The 19,784-nt window shown below is 39.8% G+C and overlaps 2 protein-coding genes across 5 annotated transcripts; both read left to right on the forward strand.

Moving 5' to 3' along the window:
- The first annotated feature begins 803 nt into the window (after positions 1–803).
- Positions 804–8,071, forward strand: LOC114558993 (neurexophilin-4). Of its 4 annotated transcripts, none has more exons than XM_028583371.1 (2): positions 804–1,104; positions 7,233–8,071. In XM_028583371.1, the coding sequence occupies exons 1-2, from the start codon at positions 1,096–1,098 to the stop codon at positions 8,046–8,048; spliced, it is 825 nt and encodes a 274-aa protein (XP_028439172.1). In that variant the 5' UTR covers positions 804–1,095; the 3' UTR covers positions 8,049–8,071. The 4 variants fall into 4 exon arrangements, 3 of the variants coding, with proteins under 3 accessions (XP_028439172.1, XP_028439171.1, XP_028439170.1); XR_003693001.1 differs by lacking the exons at positions 804–1,104; positions 7,233–8,071 and adding exons at positions 1,430–1,760; positions 2,162–3,226; XM_028583370.1 differs by lacking the exon at positions 804–1,104 and adding an exon at positions 1,430–1,760.
- A 572-nt stretch (positions 8,072–8,643) lies between these two features.
- On the forward strand, positions 8,644–19,345 carry LOC114558992 (serine hydroxymethyltransferase, mitochondrial). Its single transcript, XM_028583368.1, has 12 exons — positions 8,644–8,725; positions 9,754–9,948; positions 12,848–12,927; positions 13,484–13,684; positions 14,896–14,977; positions 15,139–15,261; positions 15,958–16,097; positions 16,233–16,395; positions 16,570–16,669; positions 17,286–17,441; positions 17,714–17,821; positions 18,264–19,345. Exons 1-12 carry the CDS (start codon positions 8,693–8,695, stop codon positions 18,389–18,391), a joined length of 1,509 nt encoding a protein of 502 aa, XP_028439169.1. The 5' UTR covers positions 8,644–8,692; the 3' UTR covers positions 18,392–19,345.
- Positions 19,346–19,784: the final 439 nt, after the last annotated feature.

The raw sequence follows: 19,784 nt of genomic DNA on the forward strand, positions 1-19,784 counted from the left end.
ATGTCAAACAGAGAAGAATATAAGAGTAGCCCATCTTTATGACAAGAGAGCACACAACAAAAGACTGTTAATGAAATTTTACAAAATTGCATTTGTTGAAAACCAGCTGTGGCACAAGAGCTCATAGCTCCAGAGCCTCTCAGAGTAGACACTTGTCAGTGGGCAGGCCAAATATTTGATTGCCACTCGAGCCAGTGCAGGATATTGTGCTATCTTTACTGACCAGTATAGTAAGAACTTACTCTTTGGTGAAATTGCTGTACAACTTTGTTGCTGAATGCCTCTGGGAAGTGTGTAAGGGGGGGAAGGGGGGCACCACTTTCATGAGTTTACAGAAGCCTTTGTTTTCCCCGAAATGATACAGCAAAAGATCCATGCTGATAATTTCACCCACACTTTCAGTGATTGTCTGGGTTATTGGCTGATTTGGTCGATCGAGGGTTTAAGATTGGAAACTTGGGGAAACAAGTGGTGCAGTAAGGCAGGAGGGGCATGGGTTGGCTGATCTTCTGCTCTTATAAGTGCAACAAATGCCTGCCACATTGCAATGTCTGTAATGCATATGGTTGTGCATAGTAGGTGGTTAGATGTCCTAAATCCTTGCCTATATTCACAACTCTTTTGCATGTGTTGCACACTCTGGTGGTTAGATGTCCTAAATCCTTGCCTCTGTTCACAACTCTTTTGCATGTGTTGCACAGCAGTTTGCAGGGTAACACGATTTTAAACGAGGACGTAGGCTATCTCAGAGGGTCAACATGCTCATCTTCTGGTCTACTTAAACCTGTCCATTAGTTATTTCCATTAAGCATATAAGCCTCCTCCTCGTCGTAACCTGCACTGGATGAAGGGGCTCAACGACACTTGACTGTCAGTGATATAGATAATAAATCCATGGACGATCAAAACTAACTCTGGCAGCCCGATAGGGACCAATATTGAGCAGTTTCCTGCAGATTTTGCGCCGCTGGAGTGTTGCTGCCCCTCACAGGTGACTTGGTGAAATTCAGCTGCTCAACTCGGATCCCTGTCACAGACCATACAGTCATGGTTAGTCAACGGTTAGGCCTACTGGTTGGGTCATATTAACAGTCTATGGTATGGGTAAGTGTATTCAAATCATAGGCGTAATTGACATAATAAAGACATTTGAACCATAATTTGATGCAGAAAAGGCACACATTGTTGCAGAAAAATTCACCAGAATGCAGCAAAATTAAGTGTTTAATATGCTCAAAATTTCAATTTTGCTCAAAAGTGGAGATCTCAATATTGATTATATCTGCAGTTAAATGTAATTTGCACATATATATATATATATATATATGTGTGTGTGTGTGTGTGTGTGTGTGTGTATACAAATACAGCCAGGACAAATACAATTATATTTCAGTATGGATTTGCCTGACTGAATGATCATTACATTAACCTAGCCTGACAAGCCAGGCCCACAACAAATTACATTTGCTGCCGCTTTTCTCTGAATGTTCACATTTATTAGAAACCTAATAATGCAAAAAGCAGGGCATCAAAAACATTGTTAAACCTCTTCGTGTTCCTTTCCATGGAAATTTTGAGTAGCACAAAGCTGCAATACCAGAGGCTGGGCCGCAATCCTAGGATCGCATTTCTAGGACCATAGTTTTTCGCGACTACTGAAGTTGGTGACCAAATGGTCAGGACCGCATTTCTACCATGGATGTAGCTATTATATTGACGATTTCTATCGCAAAATGGACGACCAATATGACAAGCAGAGTGTGAGTATCCTACTGATTGTGAATAATGCTATTTTTATTTGTTCAAAGCTAACGTTACAATTCTGGTGTCTTGAATTGGACAACAAAGTTAAAGTTAGCTAACTAGCCAAAGTGTGAGTAAGTTAACTAGCTAACGTTTACTTTGATAGTCTTAAAGGCCCTACAAATGATCATCTGTTAACGTTAACTTATGATAGCTTGCTAACTGTTAGCCTAACGTATTTGTTTAATGAAACCGTGTTCTTTTTATTTTTTTTACACAATGTCATGAAATCTTTATTAACTATTTACTAATATTAGTTAATACCTTAATTAGGAAGTTGTAATGTTATTGAATGCATCTTAAGTGTTACCAATATTTCTAATAACCCATCAGTGATTGTGTTGTCTATTTATTTCAGTGAAGTGGAGGAAATCAGTAACGTTAGAGGAATTAATTGAATTGAGGAAAGAAGGAAGACTGTTCAATTGGTACTTCACAATTTGGGGTTTCCATATTGAAGGGTCGGGAAAAGTCAAATGTTAATAACATTTAATTAATTTCTATTTGGTTTCCTTGCATTTCTCTCTCTCTTTCTAGCAGGGATCATTGAGAACCGTCATCCTCCACTGTTTGTGTCATGCATGCTCACTCGGTCATCAGCACAAACAGAAACACCATATTTGAGTCTTTTAGACTTGTTTGCTTCTGACGGCGCTGTAGTAAAGTAATAATAATAAAGAAATACGGTCCAGAAAATGCAGCCTCCTGTCACTAGGTGGCGCTGTAGGGAAAAACTAGGGTTCTGGAAATGCTATCCTAGAAAGGCGGTCCTGAAAATGCAGCCTCCGGTACTGCAGGAACATTGTATTGGTCCAGTCTGAGAAAATTAACTTATTAAATTTAGTGATATAATGATTTATTAAGCGCTTAACCTACAAGTCCAGTATGACTTCCATTCCATGCTTCCATTAGATGGCGCTGCACACAGAATTATTTCCTTATAGACAGGATAGATTATTTCATCAGTGTATTTAAAATCTTGGTACAATGTGAAAACACTCACAATTGTCAATTATTACACATGAAGCATAGCCTAATAAGCTGCTAGCTAGCTTAAAATGTTGGTTACTTGAACACGGGGGGAGCATGAAACGTAATGGGTTTCTGATCTCATTCTTTATTTAAGATAACTTGTCTGGTTGGTTGATCTAGGCTACTTGCAGTATTTGTTGGCTTGAAATTCCACAGATAGGCTGAGGCAGTGGCATAATCTCACCAGACTTGTCAGTGATTTTTACATTTCCCGGAGAGAGCCCTTGTCATTTTGTCAGCCTCCCCGTGGCTACAGTATGCGGGGACAGCGGGGAGGGCTGTCAAACTGTGCCCGCCTGAGAGCGCCTTTCTCTGGGTTGATGAGTCATAATAAGGTCCGGCCAGGTGGTGAAATATGAGCAGGGAGGACTGTGTGTGTGTGTGTGTGTGTGTGTGTGTGTGTGTGTGTGTGTGTGTGTATATATGTATGTATGTGTGTTGAGGTGTTGAGGTGGAGAGAGAGAGAGAGAGACAGAGAGAGAGAGAGAGAGAGAGGGGGGGGGCACAGAGCTGAGGATTCACTCCAGATCTTGGGGATTTTTGAGTCTCTCACTGCGTAATGTCTTCTCTACTTTTGAAGTGAGTGTAAGATTTAACTCAGTAAATTAACACTTATTCAGCCGGGCAGATTGCCTCCAAGACACTCAGCCTCTGCATGGAGAGACGTTGCTGCAAAATGAGAGCACTGTGTTTGAACTTTGCCATCACCTGTCTGTGGCTTCTCCCTTCAGCGGTGAGTATAGATCAGCGAACAGCCGCTTTCTGCTGTGCTCCTGAGGTTGTGTTGCTAATTATTAATGCATGGTGTTGTTGTAGTTGCACTCTGACATGTTCTTTTTCTGCAGAGGTACTACTATGTACTGCTAGTTTGTGGTTCATTTCAAATTCCCTCATGTTGGTCTGCCAATGTTCATTGCAGCATTGTTGCACAATCAAACAGTGGTCTTTTTTGTTTCAACTGTTAAGAGTGTTTTGTTGAGTATGTGTTGGTTCTGTGTATGAGAAAGATAAGCCATTAATAATCCATTAGCATTCATATTTTCTAAAATATTTGAAACTGTTCTGTTGAGAACAGAGAAAGATTTTTGTGTACAGCTCTAAATAAAAATCATATAAAATCAGCAAGTTGACATGGTAACATTGGTTGCAGAGGAATATGCTCCAGGTTATTTAAGTTGTAGACCATTTTTAAGACTTTCAAATCTTGAAAATGTTCCATAAAATAAATATTGTGGCATGCTGTTTTATTTAACAAATGATTTGTTTTTATATATGCAGTTTCAGAATTGAAGACTTGTATCTCTGGATGTTGATCAAAGTTGACTCTTCTATTAGATGGTGAAGTTCAGCCAAAATGGGTCTGTTCCATCCTCAAATTTTTAATTTGTTCAAGTCTCATGTTCTATAATTCTCTTTCAGGCATAATAGTAATTTAAACAGCTCTCCTGTCTAAAACTTTCTTAACTTTGCTGCATAAGCAGCCAACTGCAGCATCAGTACCTTTAAAGTGCTCATTTTCAGGTTCATAATTGTATTTAGAGGTCGTACCAGAATAGGTTTATGTGGTTTAATTTTCAGAAAACACCATATTTTTGTTGTACTACACATTGCTGCAGCTCCTCTTTTCACCCTGTGTGTTGAGCTCTCTGTTTTAGCTACAGAGTGAGGCATCTCACTTCTGTACCATGTTTGTTGGGAGTTGCACATGCGCAGTAAGTACTGCTAGCTATTCAGTTGCAGAGTATGAGGGCGTGCCATGCTAGCAGCTAGGCGAGCATTATAACGTCTGTTACAAAGTGACGCACGTTAAAAGGCTGGACTACAATAGAGCTGTTTGCAGCAGTTTGTGAACAGTGTTTTCTGTTGGAGATGGTAAGTCCATTTAGGGTGGACTTTGGGCTTTTTCACTTTGTAAACCTATAACGTGCACAAAAAAGATATATAACACAATAAAGGAAAGGGAAAATGCCAAAAAGCATAATATGAGCACTTTAACATTGAAGTTTTCTGGTGAAAACCTCAAAGCAACCTAATGTGCTTTATTAGTTGAACTAAATGATTGTGCAGCCTTTGTCAGTTGGAAAAGGTTTTATCACCCTAGGGCTTAAGAAACACTGTCACTATGATCGTTTTTTTTTGTTTAGCCGTGAAAAACATTAACATTAAGGATCTTTTTAGCCAATGGCAAACATTTTCTCTCTGCCATTAAGGCAATTACTGCTCTCAAGTTTCTCAGTTTTTGTGCCTCTGCAGGTGCTTTTGCACAAGTGTTCATCCACTCCACCGCTGTTGCTGAGTTGCAGTCACTGTGCTGGCATCTTGACACAGAGCCAATGACACGGCTGTCACACAGTGGGCTCCAATTAGGGTAGGTGAGAACAGCATATAGCTGGAGATTTGGGCTTCTAGCAATAGGCACAGCTGGAGCTCATTGTTACAGGAGAAGACAGATTGGCACACAGTCCTGGGGTGGTTAGGGGTGATGTGAATCCCACTTGTTGGTGAGAAATAATGATATCCTGGAAGCTGTTTATTTAGAAATCTGGAAGAGAATAACTTTAAACCTCCATCTGCCTTCAACACATTATGATGAAAATAAAAAAATCAAGTGCTAAACAACAAGTGCACAAAACTTTTTGCCCAATTTATGTCTCAGTTCTCTAAATACATAACAAACTTTGACTTGTCTCCCACACTGCATCCACACTTCCAGTTGTGTTTAAGTGTTTAATGCGAGAAAATAAAGTCTTGACACTTGGATTTACCCAACTTGTCATTAGTTTTTACACTCTTTTACACCAACTCAGCGATTTTGGTTAACATTGCTATTACATGATTTTGTCTGCACATATATCACAGCCCTTCTGCATGTGAATCTCAGAAATAACAGTTACATAAACAGCCTCATTAATGACTGCATTTATTTGGCATTTTAATAGACACTACAGCAGTTGGCTGCCTGGCTTATAATAAAGTAAAGCTGCTTCATCAATCTGAACATGCACTTCATTTTCACAGTCTCAGTTCTTTTATATTTTTTATGAAATGTTCGGGACAGTCAGGTGGAGTCAACCATGTTCTGTATTTTACTGATGTATTGTGCTTTGTGTGCGCTATTAAACCCAACTATTACTGGTACCGCAATGACAAAAATAAAATACTCTGCCTACGACTGCTACAAAAATAAGAGGGACAGTGACGGAGGAAAATATGTAGGAGATAGAGTATATAAAACATCACCTGCTATTCATTAAAACATTATAATAACCTGACAAGGGGATTCCAGATGAAAGCTTAATTCCTTGTTAATTTCATGTAATCCAAATCAATGTAAGAACTGGGATATTTAAGGGGAAGATGAGGATGATGGATTTTTGAGACAGCTGTTCAGCACAGGGGGAGCTCAGTATGAAAAAGATGCTGTTCAAAGTTTGCAGACTTAAAGCCCCTTCACACATATCTCTTACACAGTGACCTGTGTGTTGGCCATGTCCCCCACCCCCCCTCTCTCAAGCATATTGATCATCATCAAGGTTGCATTGAAAAGAGGATTGAGAGTTTAAACAAGGGAGCGAGAGAGCGTGAGGGAGGAAAGCCAAATTAAAATGTGGTAATGGAAACACGAATGTGACTGTGTGTGTTACTGTAGTCCTTGCCTAAAGCGGATGAGCTATTGATTGAATTTTGAGACGCTCTCATTCAAAGGACATCAAAGCGTAATTATTTTAATTGATTATCTGCTACCTTGTGATGTAGCTACAGTGAAACTGTCCTTCATTTGCGGTCATTGTGGTGGTCCAGAGGCCTCTTTCTTCTCTCTCATCTTTGGTCACCTTCTACAGTGCATCCTACACAAAACAAATCCTGTCATAGTGATTGAACTCTGCAGTGACGATTTGTTGCTTTTTATTGTGCATGTGTTGGTTCACCCAAATGAAAGCAACAAGGATTATTTAAAAAAAAACACTTCTAATCTACTGGCTAAGCAAAAAGGTTGGGTTTTACTTTAATTTCATTTGTGGTGTTAACAGCATAGAAAATCAACAGCCACATGTCTCTCAAGAAACAGTGTTCCTGCCGTTACTCTGGATAAACCACAGAACACACTGTCAGTATTTATTTTTAATAAATACTGACTTTTTTTTGGTAGAAGGTAGTTCCACAAACTGGCACCACAAACAAAATTCTCTTCACCTCCATTGGCAGAAACAGATATCTCCTAACTTTAAGAAAAAAAAAAAAAAACTATCTGCATGGTTGGTTCCATTCTACAATGGAATAAAGGTGAGTGAAAAAATTGGCTTTTGAGTGATTTCGAGTGAATTTACCCAATAGATTACAAGAAAGAACTCTTCAAATGTTTAGCTTTCCTTAATTTTACGTTTTGTTCTCCACAGGTCCAAGAAACAGCCAGGCCCTTAGATTTTTGGAGCCAACAATGGAGAGAGGAGGAAGGAGAAACAGGAGACACTGTGGGAGCTGCTTTGAAAGTTAAACATATCTTCAAAGACTTACAGGTCATCTCCACCAAACAAAAAACACCTGCTTACGGCTCTCTCGGCCCGTACGGTTGGCCTCAGAACGTCTCCCAAGCCCTGGATCAGTATTTGTACCGCCCTCCTCCTAAATCCAAACCTTCTCTTAAAACATCCCCAAAGGCCAAGAAGATCCTGGGCTGGGGTGATTTTTACTTTAATGTAAAAACAGTGAAGTTCAGCCTCCTGGTGACGGGGAAAATCGTGGACCACATCAATGGCACGTTCAGCGTCTATTTCCGCCACAACTCATCCCGCCTGGGGAACATATCCGTCAGCATCATCCCGCCCTCCAAAGCTGTAGGATGGGAGGTTTTGGATCCGACAGCTCAGAGCGTTCACACCAAAAACTCAGTCCTGGTTCCGGATCTGCCGTCCCAGTTCCAGAGCCCACCTCAGTCCACCAGCTTTACTCCTCCAGACCAGCAGAAGCAGCAGCAGCAGGACATGGTGATGGTTAATGAACTCAACTGCCGGATTGAATACCAGAGAACCAACCGGTCCAAGAAGACCAAGCCCTGCATGTACGACCCAGGGCAGACCTGCTACTCTGAAAACACCCAGTCCCAGGCTGCCTGGATCTGCGCCAAGCCCTTTAAGGTTATATGCATCTTCATCGCCTTCACCGGCACCGATTACAGGCTGGTGCAGAAGATCTGTCCGGACCACAACTTTTAGACAGAGCAGAACCAGCAGCACTTCCGATGATGGGTTCTGAGATATCAGACACTGACTTTTCATACGTCTTTCAAAATCATATGTAAACATTTTTTAGAATAGGTTTGAGAATGTTTTTATACGCTGTTAAAGTGCAGTTTGAGCCTTGTGTTAATGTGTTAATGAGATTCATAACGTCTGAAACTATACTCGTCTGCCCGAAAGCTCCACATTGTCTTGAAAAAAAACAGTGACTTGATCCACGATATCACTTTGTGTGTGGTGTTTTTGTTTTCCGAATGTGCGTTGATAAAAGTGATGACTTTAAATCCAAATTTTGATATTTGATATTTAAAAAATGTGATTTATCTCATGAATAATAGATACATCTTTAGAGACAGAATCATGTACTTTTTTGAAACACAGACTTCAAATTTTTTTTACTAGGCCTGTAGATGTATTCCTTGCCTGTTCATTGTACAGTGACTGTGATTGATTAGATGTTTCTTTTCAAAGAACTGACACAGAGTGAGAGGATTTACTGTTACAGTTACCTTAATCAGTGACACAACGCATGGCCTTGGCTTTCCTCCAGTACTGATTTGACTTTCACCCTTTGCACCTTGGAAATATTTCTGTTTTCCCGGCGGTCAGCGTTCACAGACATGCTTTCTCTGTCATTACGGCAAACATTACAGGTGAGTACATTTTTTGTATTTATTTTGCAGCTTTTTTTTTAAAATGTGCACACAGATACACTTGCTTTAGAATATCTTTCCCTCCGAAGAGCAGTTGTAACTAAATCACTTATTGCTGCAAACTAGGTCAGCTTGTCACCACAGGTCGCCTCACCATTATAGAAATGTCTGGTTTGAACATGCATGTTGTGCATGTTTGTGTTGTGTTTTCAATTTGTCAGTCCAGTTGCGTAAGTGTTGCAATGTTTTGTCTGATAGCTGTGATCATCTCAGGTGGTCGAAAGAGAAAAGAGATTGCTACTATTTGTCCCAGAAAATGTGTATTTAAAGGAAAGTTGACTACACTCTGCGCTTTATGCAAGACTTTATTAACTCAAGGCTTAGAAAACATAATGAACACAGAAGATGAAAAGAGACTTTCTTCAACATTTATTTATGTTTGAACATTAATCTCTCTATTAGGCCAAAGTAACACCTAGTTATGTAACTGTCACGCAGCTACAAGCTGCCTTCAACAAACAAGACCCTGATAAATAAGTCACTGCGTGTGGCCAGCCCGCGTTACACTTTTCATGTCCAAGGTTTTCCATGACCGCTCGACTGAATAGCACGTTTGTTTTCTCACTGCCTTTCATTTAATGGATTGTTTAGAACATCAAAAGACGCATTTTTCTACCTCCTTTGTTTCCAAACCCCTGGTGCAAAGTATTATAATTTTGAGTGATGAAAGTGTTTGAAAGGCTTACTCTTTCTGAGGTTTTCAAAAGACACAAATGCAGCAATCTTGAAAAACAACAACAAAAAAGAACGCCTAAGAAACTTTTACTCTGCAGACAGTTTATAGCATAATGGAGAGTTGCATTAAATCCTGTGACTTGGTGTGTGTTTAATAGAACAGTACGTTGTAAGAAATACAACACCATCTCCAGGGTCCTTTTCCAAACAAAACAGTTTCACAGCTATTGTGTGGACGTTTAGTTGTTGACTCAAAATTATATTGTTATGTGTCCATCCACAACCCTGTGCAGCCCCTCTTCCTCAGGTTTTCAGGATGTTTGGGCCGAGAGGGGCAGGTCACAGCGCAGTGGTGCGGGCGAGGCCTCAGCAGTGCCGGCGGGTGGACGGGACAGGAGAGCCTGGCACAGGACGACCCAGAGATGTGGAGCCTCCTCCAGCAGGAGAAGGACAGGCAGTGTCGGGGACTGGAGCTCATCGCATCAGAGGTAAAGAGGAGAGAGTGGAGATGTTTTGTGTTTCATGATCTGTCTAATTCACATTCAATCATAATATAACTAATAATGCATGTCTGTTGATGAGGTTACTTCAATTTAGAATCAGTGATATTGCCTGTTAACCTTATTCAAACTGAAACTGAAACTGTAAAAATGGATGTAGTTAACTATGTTCCTAGTCTATATCCTTGACGTTCCACTTCCGGGATCGCTCCGTTGTCGCCGGAAAATCCGCCGGATTTCACTCATTTAGGACGGATATCCGTTGCCTTGGGCTTCCTTTGAGTTGGCATTTTAAACTCCGGTCGATTTATGAGGACTATGGTTAACCTTTTCTCAGATCTCTGCAGGGTAAATCCAGACAGCTAGCTAGACTATCTGTCCAATCTGAGTTTTCTGTTGCATGACTAAAACAACTTTTAAACGTACACACATTCCACCAAAACAAGTTCCTTCCGAGCCTGTTTTGCAGTGCTTAGCACCGCAGCTTTTCTCTGGTGCTCAGCACCGCCCAAGACGATTGTAATTGGTTTAAAGAAATGCCATTAAACCAGAGCACGTTTTCCTCCCATCCCCGAATGCTAAGTGGAGTACTTTGGAGGAGGGTCTGGCAAAGCGAGACTACTATGTTCCTATAACTGATTGCAGCTGCGTAACCCTGCATAACCTTATGTAACCCTCTCAAAAATGGTTCCACCTCTGCTCAGATATAAACCATGTTGTTGTTGCTTTAACTCTTCATCAGGTGATCACATAAAGAAAATAAGCTTCCAAAGATACACTGGATTATTTACAACCTCTTCCATGTATAATCTTCATTGTAAACACACCATTCAGATGCAGGTGATCGTAAACTGTGATGACCCATGTCCACCAGTCTGGTGAGGAAGTGAAGTTTAAATGTTTGTTCAGTATCTTGCGTCACACATAGAGTCTTTGTGGGAAAATTGTACAGGAAAAACTGGTGTGTTTTGACACCACATGAACTCGTAGACAAAAGCAAAATTCAATTTATTTAGCATGTGTAATTTTCTCGGGTGTCTTTCCTTCATTTTACCTGCTTGTTCCATTCAGATTGTTGGTAGATGAGGTTGTGCCAGAATATAATTTCAAAACAGACCGAAAACTGATCATATTACTCTACAGACATACATTAAACATTTAGATTTCACTTAATTGTCAACCATGGTGGAAATTTGTCTCCTCCTATATGTAAAATTCATTGAAGACCTTTCTAAACCGCACAGATTACCACAGATAGTTTACAATCGATTAGTATATTACTGTAAAATGTGAAAAACATTTGTGCAATAACCACAGCAGTGCAAATGAATAGCTAAATGAGCCTACACTACAAGGTGTAGTTCATTATCTGCATGGAGTTTGGTGAGAAGGATATTTTGTTCAGAATCGTGCTTTGTCTCTTCTGCAGGATGGCAGCTGTTCAAACTGTGAATAAAGGCGATGAGAAGATGCTGCAAATTATTCTTTGTGATTTCCTGAAAACACAGGTGTTAATGATGGCAGTAGATGTCACACAAACGGCATGGAGAACAACTCAAACTGCAGAGGAGATTTCTTTGGCAGCGTAGCCACAAGTCACCAGAGATGTAGTTTCTAGAATTTAACTGTTTTCTTCAGAGAGTTCACAGATATTTCCTTAGCATTTTCCCTGCTCAGTCATTCCATCTAAGTGGAAGCTCTGGGAAAAGAAGGACGCTTTCATTCTTCTATTCTCCCGCAATTATGAACCCACAGCACTATCAGTCACAATGACATCTGAAAGATTTTCATCTTCTTGTGCATGTGCTGTCAGTCAGTCGCCGCTGCAGGCAGACTCCCACAGAGCCAGCGTTTCTTTTTTTTTCATGAACACAGCCTAGTGATCACATTAGGTTTCCTCACTGATTTCTGCCATTAATCTCCACATTTTAAGGCGTGATTGTGTGTGTGTGTGTGTGTGTGTGTGTGTGTGTGTGTGTGTGTGTGTGTGTGTGTGTGTGTGTGTGTGTGTGTGTGTGTGTGTGTGTGTGTGTGTGTGTGTGTGTGTGTGTGTGTGTGTGTGTGTGTGTGTGTGTGTGTGTGTGTGTGTGTGTGTGTGTGTGTGTATGTGTATGTGTATGTGTATGTGTATGTGTATGTGTGTGTGTGTGGAGAGATAGCGTTTTGAAATGTCTAGAGAGTTTTGTGTCACTTGGGGGACTGGTTTTAAATCCCTCTGGAATGATTGAGGGATCCCTGAACAGTGACAGGTTTAGTATAAAAACAAGGCAGAGGGGGTGGCTGAGGAGGCCAGAGAGGGAGACAGACAGAGAGAAGATGAGCAGAAGTGAGAGTGGGAGCAAAAAAAAAAAAAAAAAGAGACTGGGAGAAAAGATCTTTTACATTCATTTCCTTTTCTGCAGCTCCATCTCTCTTCTGACTCTCAAGTGTCTTTGGGAGATTTGACACAGTGCTGAACCCCACAGGGATTCAGTATTAGTTAGATTCCGCTATATTCCTATTTTAATTTGACTATAGCACCTCATATACTTTAATATTTAAAAAAGAAGCTAATTCAATTCAGATTTGCAGCTTCCAGAAAAGACTGTGATTAACCTTTTGTAAGATTTATGCAACAAATTCATCAGATTAAAATAGCTTTGATTGTCCTTCTGTGACTTAATGTTTTTTTTTTTTATATAATATAATTGGCATTTGCAAGAGTAATGCTTATAATTGAAAGTTTGGACTGTAGTTGTGTAGAAGGGGCCTTGCTGAAAAAGAGCAGGGGTGATCAGTCACAGGTTATATTTGGATGGTGACAGTGTTCTGAATATATAAGCATGATCAAAAACAATGTCCCGTGTGTGGCTGTGGATCTTGACATTCTGCTTGTTTGTCCTGTCAGAACTTCTGCAGCCGTGCCGCTCTCGAAGCCCAGGGCTCCTGTCTGAACAACAAATACTCTGAGGGATACCCAGGACAAAGGTACCTACACGACACTGGCACGAGTGCACTTTCCGAAATATATTGTTACAAAAAAACTCCAAAATGTCCAAGTATACATCTTTGTGAAATTTATGGAAATTTTACTCCCAGATTAGAATGTATATGACTCAACATAATACGATACAGTATTATAGAACATAATATACTATTATACGATACAATACGAACCGATACAATACGAACCAATACAATATGAAACACTAAACTACGTAACTAGGGCATTCTCTATCGTACAATGCATTGTGGATTATCCCAGTCAGGGAACTATTTTTTCCGATTGTTCCAACGCCCCATGAATGCACCACAAACTGACCTATCTTGCAATATTAACAAAAGTAATTTGAAAAAGAATTTGTGTATCCGCCCTGGGATTCGGATCCACTCCAAAATCAAATGGGTTCTCCCATGGCTCATGCTATACGTAACAATACAAAAATATACGATGCAATTTGATACAAACAATATGATACAAAATGCTACAATACCATGAGATGGGATTCTTTCAAATCAATTCCTTTTGTTTCTTTCCTTTCAGGTACTATGGAGGTGCAGAGATCGTAGACAAGATTGAGCTGCTGTGTCAGAAGAGAGCGCTTAATGTCTTTGGTCTTGACCCAAATCTGTGGAGCATCAATGTCCAGCCGTACTCCGGATCGCCCGCTAACTTTGCAGCCTACACATCTGTACTGCAGCCTCATGACCGCATCATGGGCCTGGATCTGCCTGACGGAGGACAGTGAGTAAACATGTACTCAAATATAGAGCTTTTGGGTTCTTAGTGATAAAAACAATACTGTAAATTAAACCATATGATAAAACATATTGTAGTGTTAGTTGAAATACTTGGGTAGGAACCTTTGTATGGAACGCATGTAACCGGGGAAGTTTAATAAAGGTGCACGGTACTGACGATGCAGTCACGTCTTCATGTATCTCTCCACTTATTGTTAATTAACAGCAAGGCCAACTGAACACATATGACTAATGATGTAATAACTTACAGGATGTTACATAAAAAAGATTAAGTAATAACTGCTGGGTATATACTTATAATGTGATGTTGTGTCATCATTGTTATTCAATGCATTTAGGTAGACATGCTATTGACATTATCTGACAGTTACTGTATTACCTAATGAGTTGCTACAGTTTTGTTAAATGTGCCATGAAATATTTTGAGATTTCACCTACTGTAAGTGGTTTAGATATTTTCTGCATGAAACCGGATCTTTCTCTGGGAATTAACGTCAAGGGGAATTACTGTGATGTTAAATGACAAGATGTTAGTCACACAGTCTGGAGTTGTCACATCATACCACACTGATGAATATATATTTTTATTTGGACTACAACCACAGAAGTGTGGGTATACAATATTCTTTCCAAACATCTGAGTGATAGTACTGCTGTAAGTATAGTTAGCTTAAAGATGTAGCTGACCTGCAACTTTTATATGCCAGACACTATATAAAACTTGGTTGGGGCACAGTAAATTAAAAGGATTGTTTTTTATATATATATATATATATATGTGTGTAATCAAATATTTCATATATTTAGCATATAACAATAACACAACAATACACACAGTGGCACTAGGTAACAACTTAAAACAACATTGTTACTTCTAAAAAGTGACAATATAATAACAATATAATATAAGCAAGATATAATCTTTACATGACCAGATGAATTGTATAAATGTACAATTGTACAAGCTGCAGCAACCAAAGACGATGTGTAGATCAGAGGAAGGAGGCAGTGGGATGAAGGGGTTTGAAGCATTGAATCTGCTGAAGTCAGATTCACAGAAATTATTCTTTACCATAGTTGATTACATAAATAATACTGGTCATATGGAAGAGAAATTGGGATCTAGAGAGGTCAGAAGAAGTTTACAATGTTGCAGAAGAGCTCGCTGAACTTTTGTACTCCACCACATTTCAGCCTCACCCACGGCTACATGACAGACACCAAGAGAATCTCAGCCACCTCCATCTACTTTGAATCCATGCCTTACAAGCTGGATGTGAGTCATTTAGCTACTCTCCTTTTTGTTAAATCAAAATTATGTTATAAACCAATATGTCAAAGAGAATCTTTGAAGAAAACAAAGTTTATCTGTAGCTGTAAAAAAAAATTTGACTATTGGGTGATTCTTCCCTCTATCCTCCTCCTGTATCATCTCAGCCCAAAACAGGTCTGATAGATTATGAGCAGCTGGAGAAGACGGCTCGACTCTTCAGACCTAGACTCATCATAGCGGGAACCAGTGCCTACGCTCGCCTCATCGACTACTCTCGCATAAAGAAGGTACCTCTTATGTCTGGAATTATGTGTAATCTATATTGTATTCTAAAAAAAAAAAAAAAAAAGTAGTGGTAGTAACATTTTAATAGCCCTTAAAGTTGTTTAAGTCCCTAAAACAAGAAAAGCCAAATATAAAGGCAGTAAAAATAGAAAACACAAACAAGAGAAAACAAGCTAAAGGAATATTAGTCTATATCCACGACGTTCCACTTCCACGATTGCTCTTGTTCGGATGGAAATTCCGCCGGATATAACTCCTTTCAGATGTCTGTTTTCAGATGTACGTTACCTTCCGCTTTCTTTGTGTTGGCATTCTAAACTCGATTTATGAGGACTATGGTTAACTGCTCCTCAGATCTCTGGTAAATCCAGATAGCTAGCTAGACTATCTGTCCAATCTGAGTTTTCTGTTACATGATTAAAACAACTTTTGAACATACACGTTCCACCAAAACAAGTACCTTCCCAAGGTTATTTTGCAGCGGCACCGTGGTTCCGTCCGGCACTTAGCACCGCCCAAGCCGATGTGATTGGTTCAAAGAAATGACAATAGACAAGAGCACATTTTTCTCCCATCCCGGAATGCTGTGTGGACTTGCCAGACCCTCCTCCGCAATGCTGTGGATGAAGGTATGGCAACGCGAGACTAAAGGAATATTAAAGTATGTACAACGAAATCATGTAATATGTTTGTTTCAGCTGTGTGTGGAGCTTAATGCCTACCTGCTGGCAGACATGGCTCATATCAGCAGCCTGGTGGCAGCAGGAGCTGTGCCCTCTCCTTTTCAGCACGCTGACCTGGTCACCTCCACTACCCATAAGTCCCTGCGTGGAACAAGGTAAGGGCCTGGATGTTGTGAATGTTTTTTTTTCACTCGTTACAGAATACATGTTAACGGTGGTCAAGTGGTTTATTGTCACGTAAAACATTTAAAAGTGACATTTCATGTTGGTTTTCTCTCTCCGCTCTGCAGGGCCGGTCTGATCTTCTACCGGAAAGGTGTGCGGTCCGTGGATAAGAAAGGTCGGGAGGTGACCTATGACCTCCAGGACAGGGTGAACTTTGCCGTGTTCCCATCACTTCAGGGAGGACCTCACAACCACGCCATTGCAGGGGTGGCCGTCGCCCTCAAACAGGTCCAGATTATCAACATTGATCATTAATATTTAACAATAGCCAGCAAAAAAACAAATGGGAGAGAAAACCCGTTGGGAAAAATACTTCAGAACATTACCAACACCAGCTTAATTTCAGAAGTCATCTGGAGTGCCCTGATAAAGTCTTTCTCGTTACACATTCTGTCTCTGCAGGCTTCCACTCCCATGTTCAAACAGTACATTGCTCAAGTGCTGCTGAATGCCAAGTCCATGGCTAATGCGCTGCTGAAGAAAGGCTACACCATGGTGTCAGGTACTGAGGGAAATGAAGAGTGTTTTTTTAGGATAAGATACCCTTCATATTTTATTTGTAAAAGACGCATATCATTTGTTTGGGTTTGGATTTTTTTTTTTTTTTTTACTGAATATGGAGTGAGATTTAGCATTTAAAGTAATATTGCATTTCTAACACAATCAACAATCAAAGTACCTGACACAATTGCTTTTGGATTGCTTCTTTATTTGCTTCACCCTAATTTGCATTCTGTTTTCATGACTTTGGAAAAGCTCATGTAACCTTCACTTGACAGTTAAATGCGAGGGGGGAAATGAAAGCAATATCAAGAAGAATTTTAAAGAAGTGATGAAAACTGTATCAGTGTTTATGAAGGTTTGAGTGGAGAGTGAAGGGAAATGTCAACTTATTTCACCATCAGACACATTTTCCCCTGGGCTTAACTTATTACTAATAATACATGAGATGTTAATGTTAAGAAGGGAAGGCTTAACTTATTACTAATAAGTTAAGCCGAGGGGAAAATGTGTCTATAATAATATAGGTAATAAGTTATTACCTATATTATTACACCATAAATCAAACAAAAACAGTAAATATCTCCTCCTCCTCCTCCACCTACTCCTCCTCTCAGGTGGAACAGACAACCACTTGGTGTTGGTTGACCTTCGACCTCGTGGGATGGATGGGGCTCGAGCTGAGAGGGTCCTGGAGCTGGTGTCCATCACCGCCAACAAGAACACCTGCCCCGGAGACAAGAGCGCTCTCACTCCAGGAGGACTCAGGCTCGGTACTTTAGATCAGAAGTTTTTAATGGATGTGTTGGTTACCTGATTATTGTTGGTGACGAGCTGCAGGAATGGAGGTTGTGTGGGCCGAATCTGTCAACCAGTCAGTTTTCCTACCGATTGGACCCTTTCTTCTCCCTCTGTGTGTCTGTCTGTGTGACGTGTCTCTGTTTGCTGTTGGCTTTGCATGTCCATCGGCCTTTCAGTCAACCTGTCAGCATGTGTCTCTCTTCACCTCGCCCTCATATTTAATAATAATATTGTTTTCTTACAGGAACTCCGGCTCTCACCTCCAGACAGTTCAAGGAGGCAGACTTTGAAAAGGTTGTGGAGTTTATTGATGAAGGGATTCAGATCGCAGCGGATGTGAAGAAGAAGACTGGTGAGGGGGGAGGACGTTTCTCTGTTTTGAATAAACTTCAGCTGTATCCAGTGAGACTGGTAGAGTTTGGGGTCTTATATAGTGGGCACACACTAACCATAAACGATTTGTTGAGAAGGGAAGGCTTTAATGCTTTGTGACCAAGGAGAACCAGCAATAATGTGTTTAAAATGGCATGACCATGTGCATCAAAGGGAAAGATCTCTTCTTCTTTTTTTAAGTTTTAAGGACGTTTTATTCCATTTTCACATCATTTAATTTATACAAATATACACTCAAACATAATGTTAAGCCCATCGCCAATAATATTTGTACTGTCCCTAACTAACAGGCTTTTAAGCACATGTCAGGGACGGATTAACACATTTGTTTGGCATATTTATGAAATTAAAACCGTTAGCTTTTTTTATTTATTTTATTTTATCCCTCTTTCTCCCAACAGGAAATCTGGCCAGCTTCAAGTCCTTCCTACTGGAGGACCAAGAGACAGTGTTGCGCATCGCAGATCTCCGCCAGCGGGTGGAGCTATTCGCCAGGCCCTTCCCTATGCCCGGATTCACTGACCACTAATTACGCCACACACAGAAAGGCTGTGGACATTTCCTTTATTACTCATCTAATGTAATAGTCTAAGATATTTTTGATAATGTTGCCATGGAAACAAGCATTGTTTCAAAACACTGTCAGGTTTATGTCAGTTGAAACTTGTGTTAGTGTGCAGCATCAGCAGTCTTTTCTCATTTCCATATCAACAATATATATCTGCCAAATGACATGTAAATATAATGTGATTTATAAAAGCCTGATGAATAAAAAGTCACATAATACAAATTTCCAAATAATGCAGATACAATGTAACTGTTTATTAATGTATTTGTCATCAATTATAACTTGTAAGGCATCCATAAGTGGAGGCTGCTGTATGAACAGATACAGATAATAAACGATGATGAAACACAGTTGTAATGATGTATTTATGTATGAAAATATGTCTTCATAGAAGTTATAATTGACAAATATACTTTACATTAATACACACGTACATTAACAAATACTTAATGTCTTAATATTGGCTTACAACTACATTATAGTGCATTATTAACCATTTATTAAAGGGGTAATACTGTGTATAAATGCTAAATGTAAGTAAGTGTTACCTAAATGTAGGCCTAATTTTCAGAAATGTAGCCTATCACATCAGCAGGTTTCATTGTATTAGCAACCCATTTAGGGGAACAACCTATTACAGTGATGTGCAAAATTATTATAAGCTGACTTGGGAAATTATGTTTGAACCTAGTAGTTATAGAAAATGAATTGCTTTGTGCAGGCAGTAATACATCAACAGCTGCTGCACTCGCTCTAATACATTTTCCACTTCTCAGACTGTTGTTCGCTGCCCTAAGCCGAGAAGGACCGTAAGTGTTTTAGGTATTTGGCTTTTTGTCGCTAAGCTCTTTTTAGAGCCCTTATCAATGCCAGGCTTTGTCCCAAACCCTAAACCACAAACAAAAGGGGAAACAGTTAAACAATACAGTAGGCTACAACATACTTTTTTTTGTATAACATAGCAATATCACCTTCTATGTTTGTAAAAGATTGTACGGTACAATGTATATACATTTCCACCATCTTGCAATAAAACTGATCCTCAATGTTTACAAGTTTGTTGAACATTTCATAAGCTCGCGGTTGTCACTTGAGTTGGTCTTATAAATACCTGCTGTTGTGTGACATGTTTTTGTTAGAAAGGCAGATGATTTGTGTTTACGGTCAAAAGAGGGAGGAGACTGCAGAGTTTATAAACATTGATCCGTGTTAAGCTGCTGGCATTTCCTCTGGTCATTTCCTCTCACTGTCAACTTCCAGAAAAAGAAAATAAAAGCTGGTCTTCAGACATTGACAGGGAAGATAATCAGAGACAGAGTCTCACACCCTGAAAAAACTTTGGAAGTCATGTATT

The sequence above is a fragment of the Perca flavescens genome, chromosome 7, assembly GCF_004354835.1.
Source record: "Perca flavescens isolate YP-PL-M2 chromosome 7, PFLA_1.0, whole genome shotgun sequence".
Lineage (NCBI taxonomy): Eukaryota > Metazoa > Chordata > Actinopteri > Perciformes > Percidae > Perca > Perca flavescens.

Bases quoted from the DNA above. Each gene is read 5' to 3' on its own strand.
- LOC114558993 (XM_028583369.1), top strand. From the start codon at position 3,491: ATGGAGAGACGTTGCTGCAAAATGAGAGCACTGTGTTTGAACTTTGCC. The intron at 3,569-7,232 runs GTGAGTATAGAT...TGTTCTCCACAG, and splicing joins TGTGGCTTCTCCCTTCAGCG to GTCCAAGAAACAGCCAGGCC.
- LOC114558992 (XM_028583368.1), top strand. From the start codon at position 8,693: ATGCTTTCTCTGTCATTACGGCAAACATTACAG. The intron at 16,670-17,285 runs GTACTGAGGGAA...TCCTCCTCTCAG, and splicing joins AGGCTACACCATGGTGTCAG to GTGGAACAGACAACCACTTG. The intron at 17,442-17,713 runs GTACTTTAGATC...GTTTTCTTACAG, and splicing joins TCCAGGAGGACTCAGGCTCG to GAACTCCGGCTCTCACCTCC.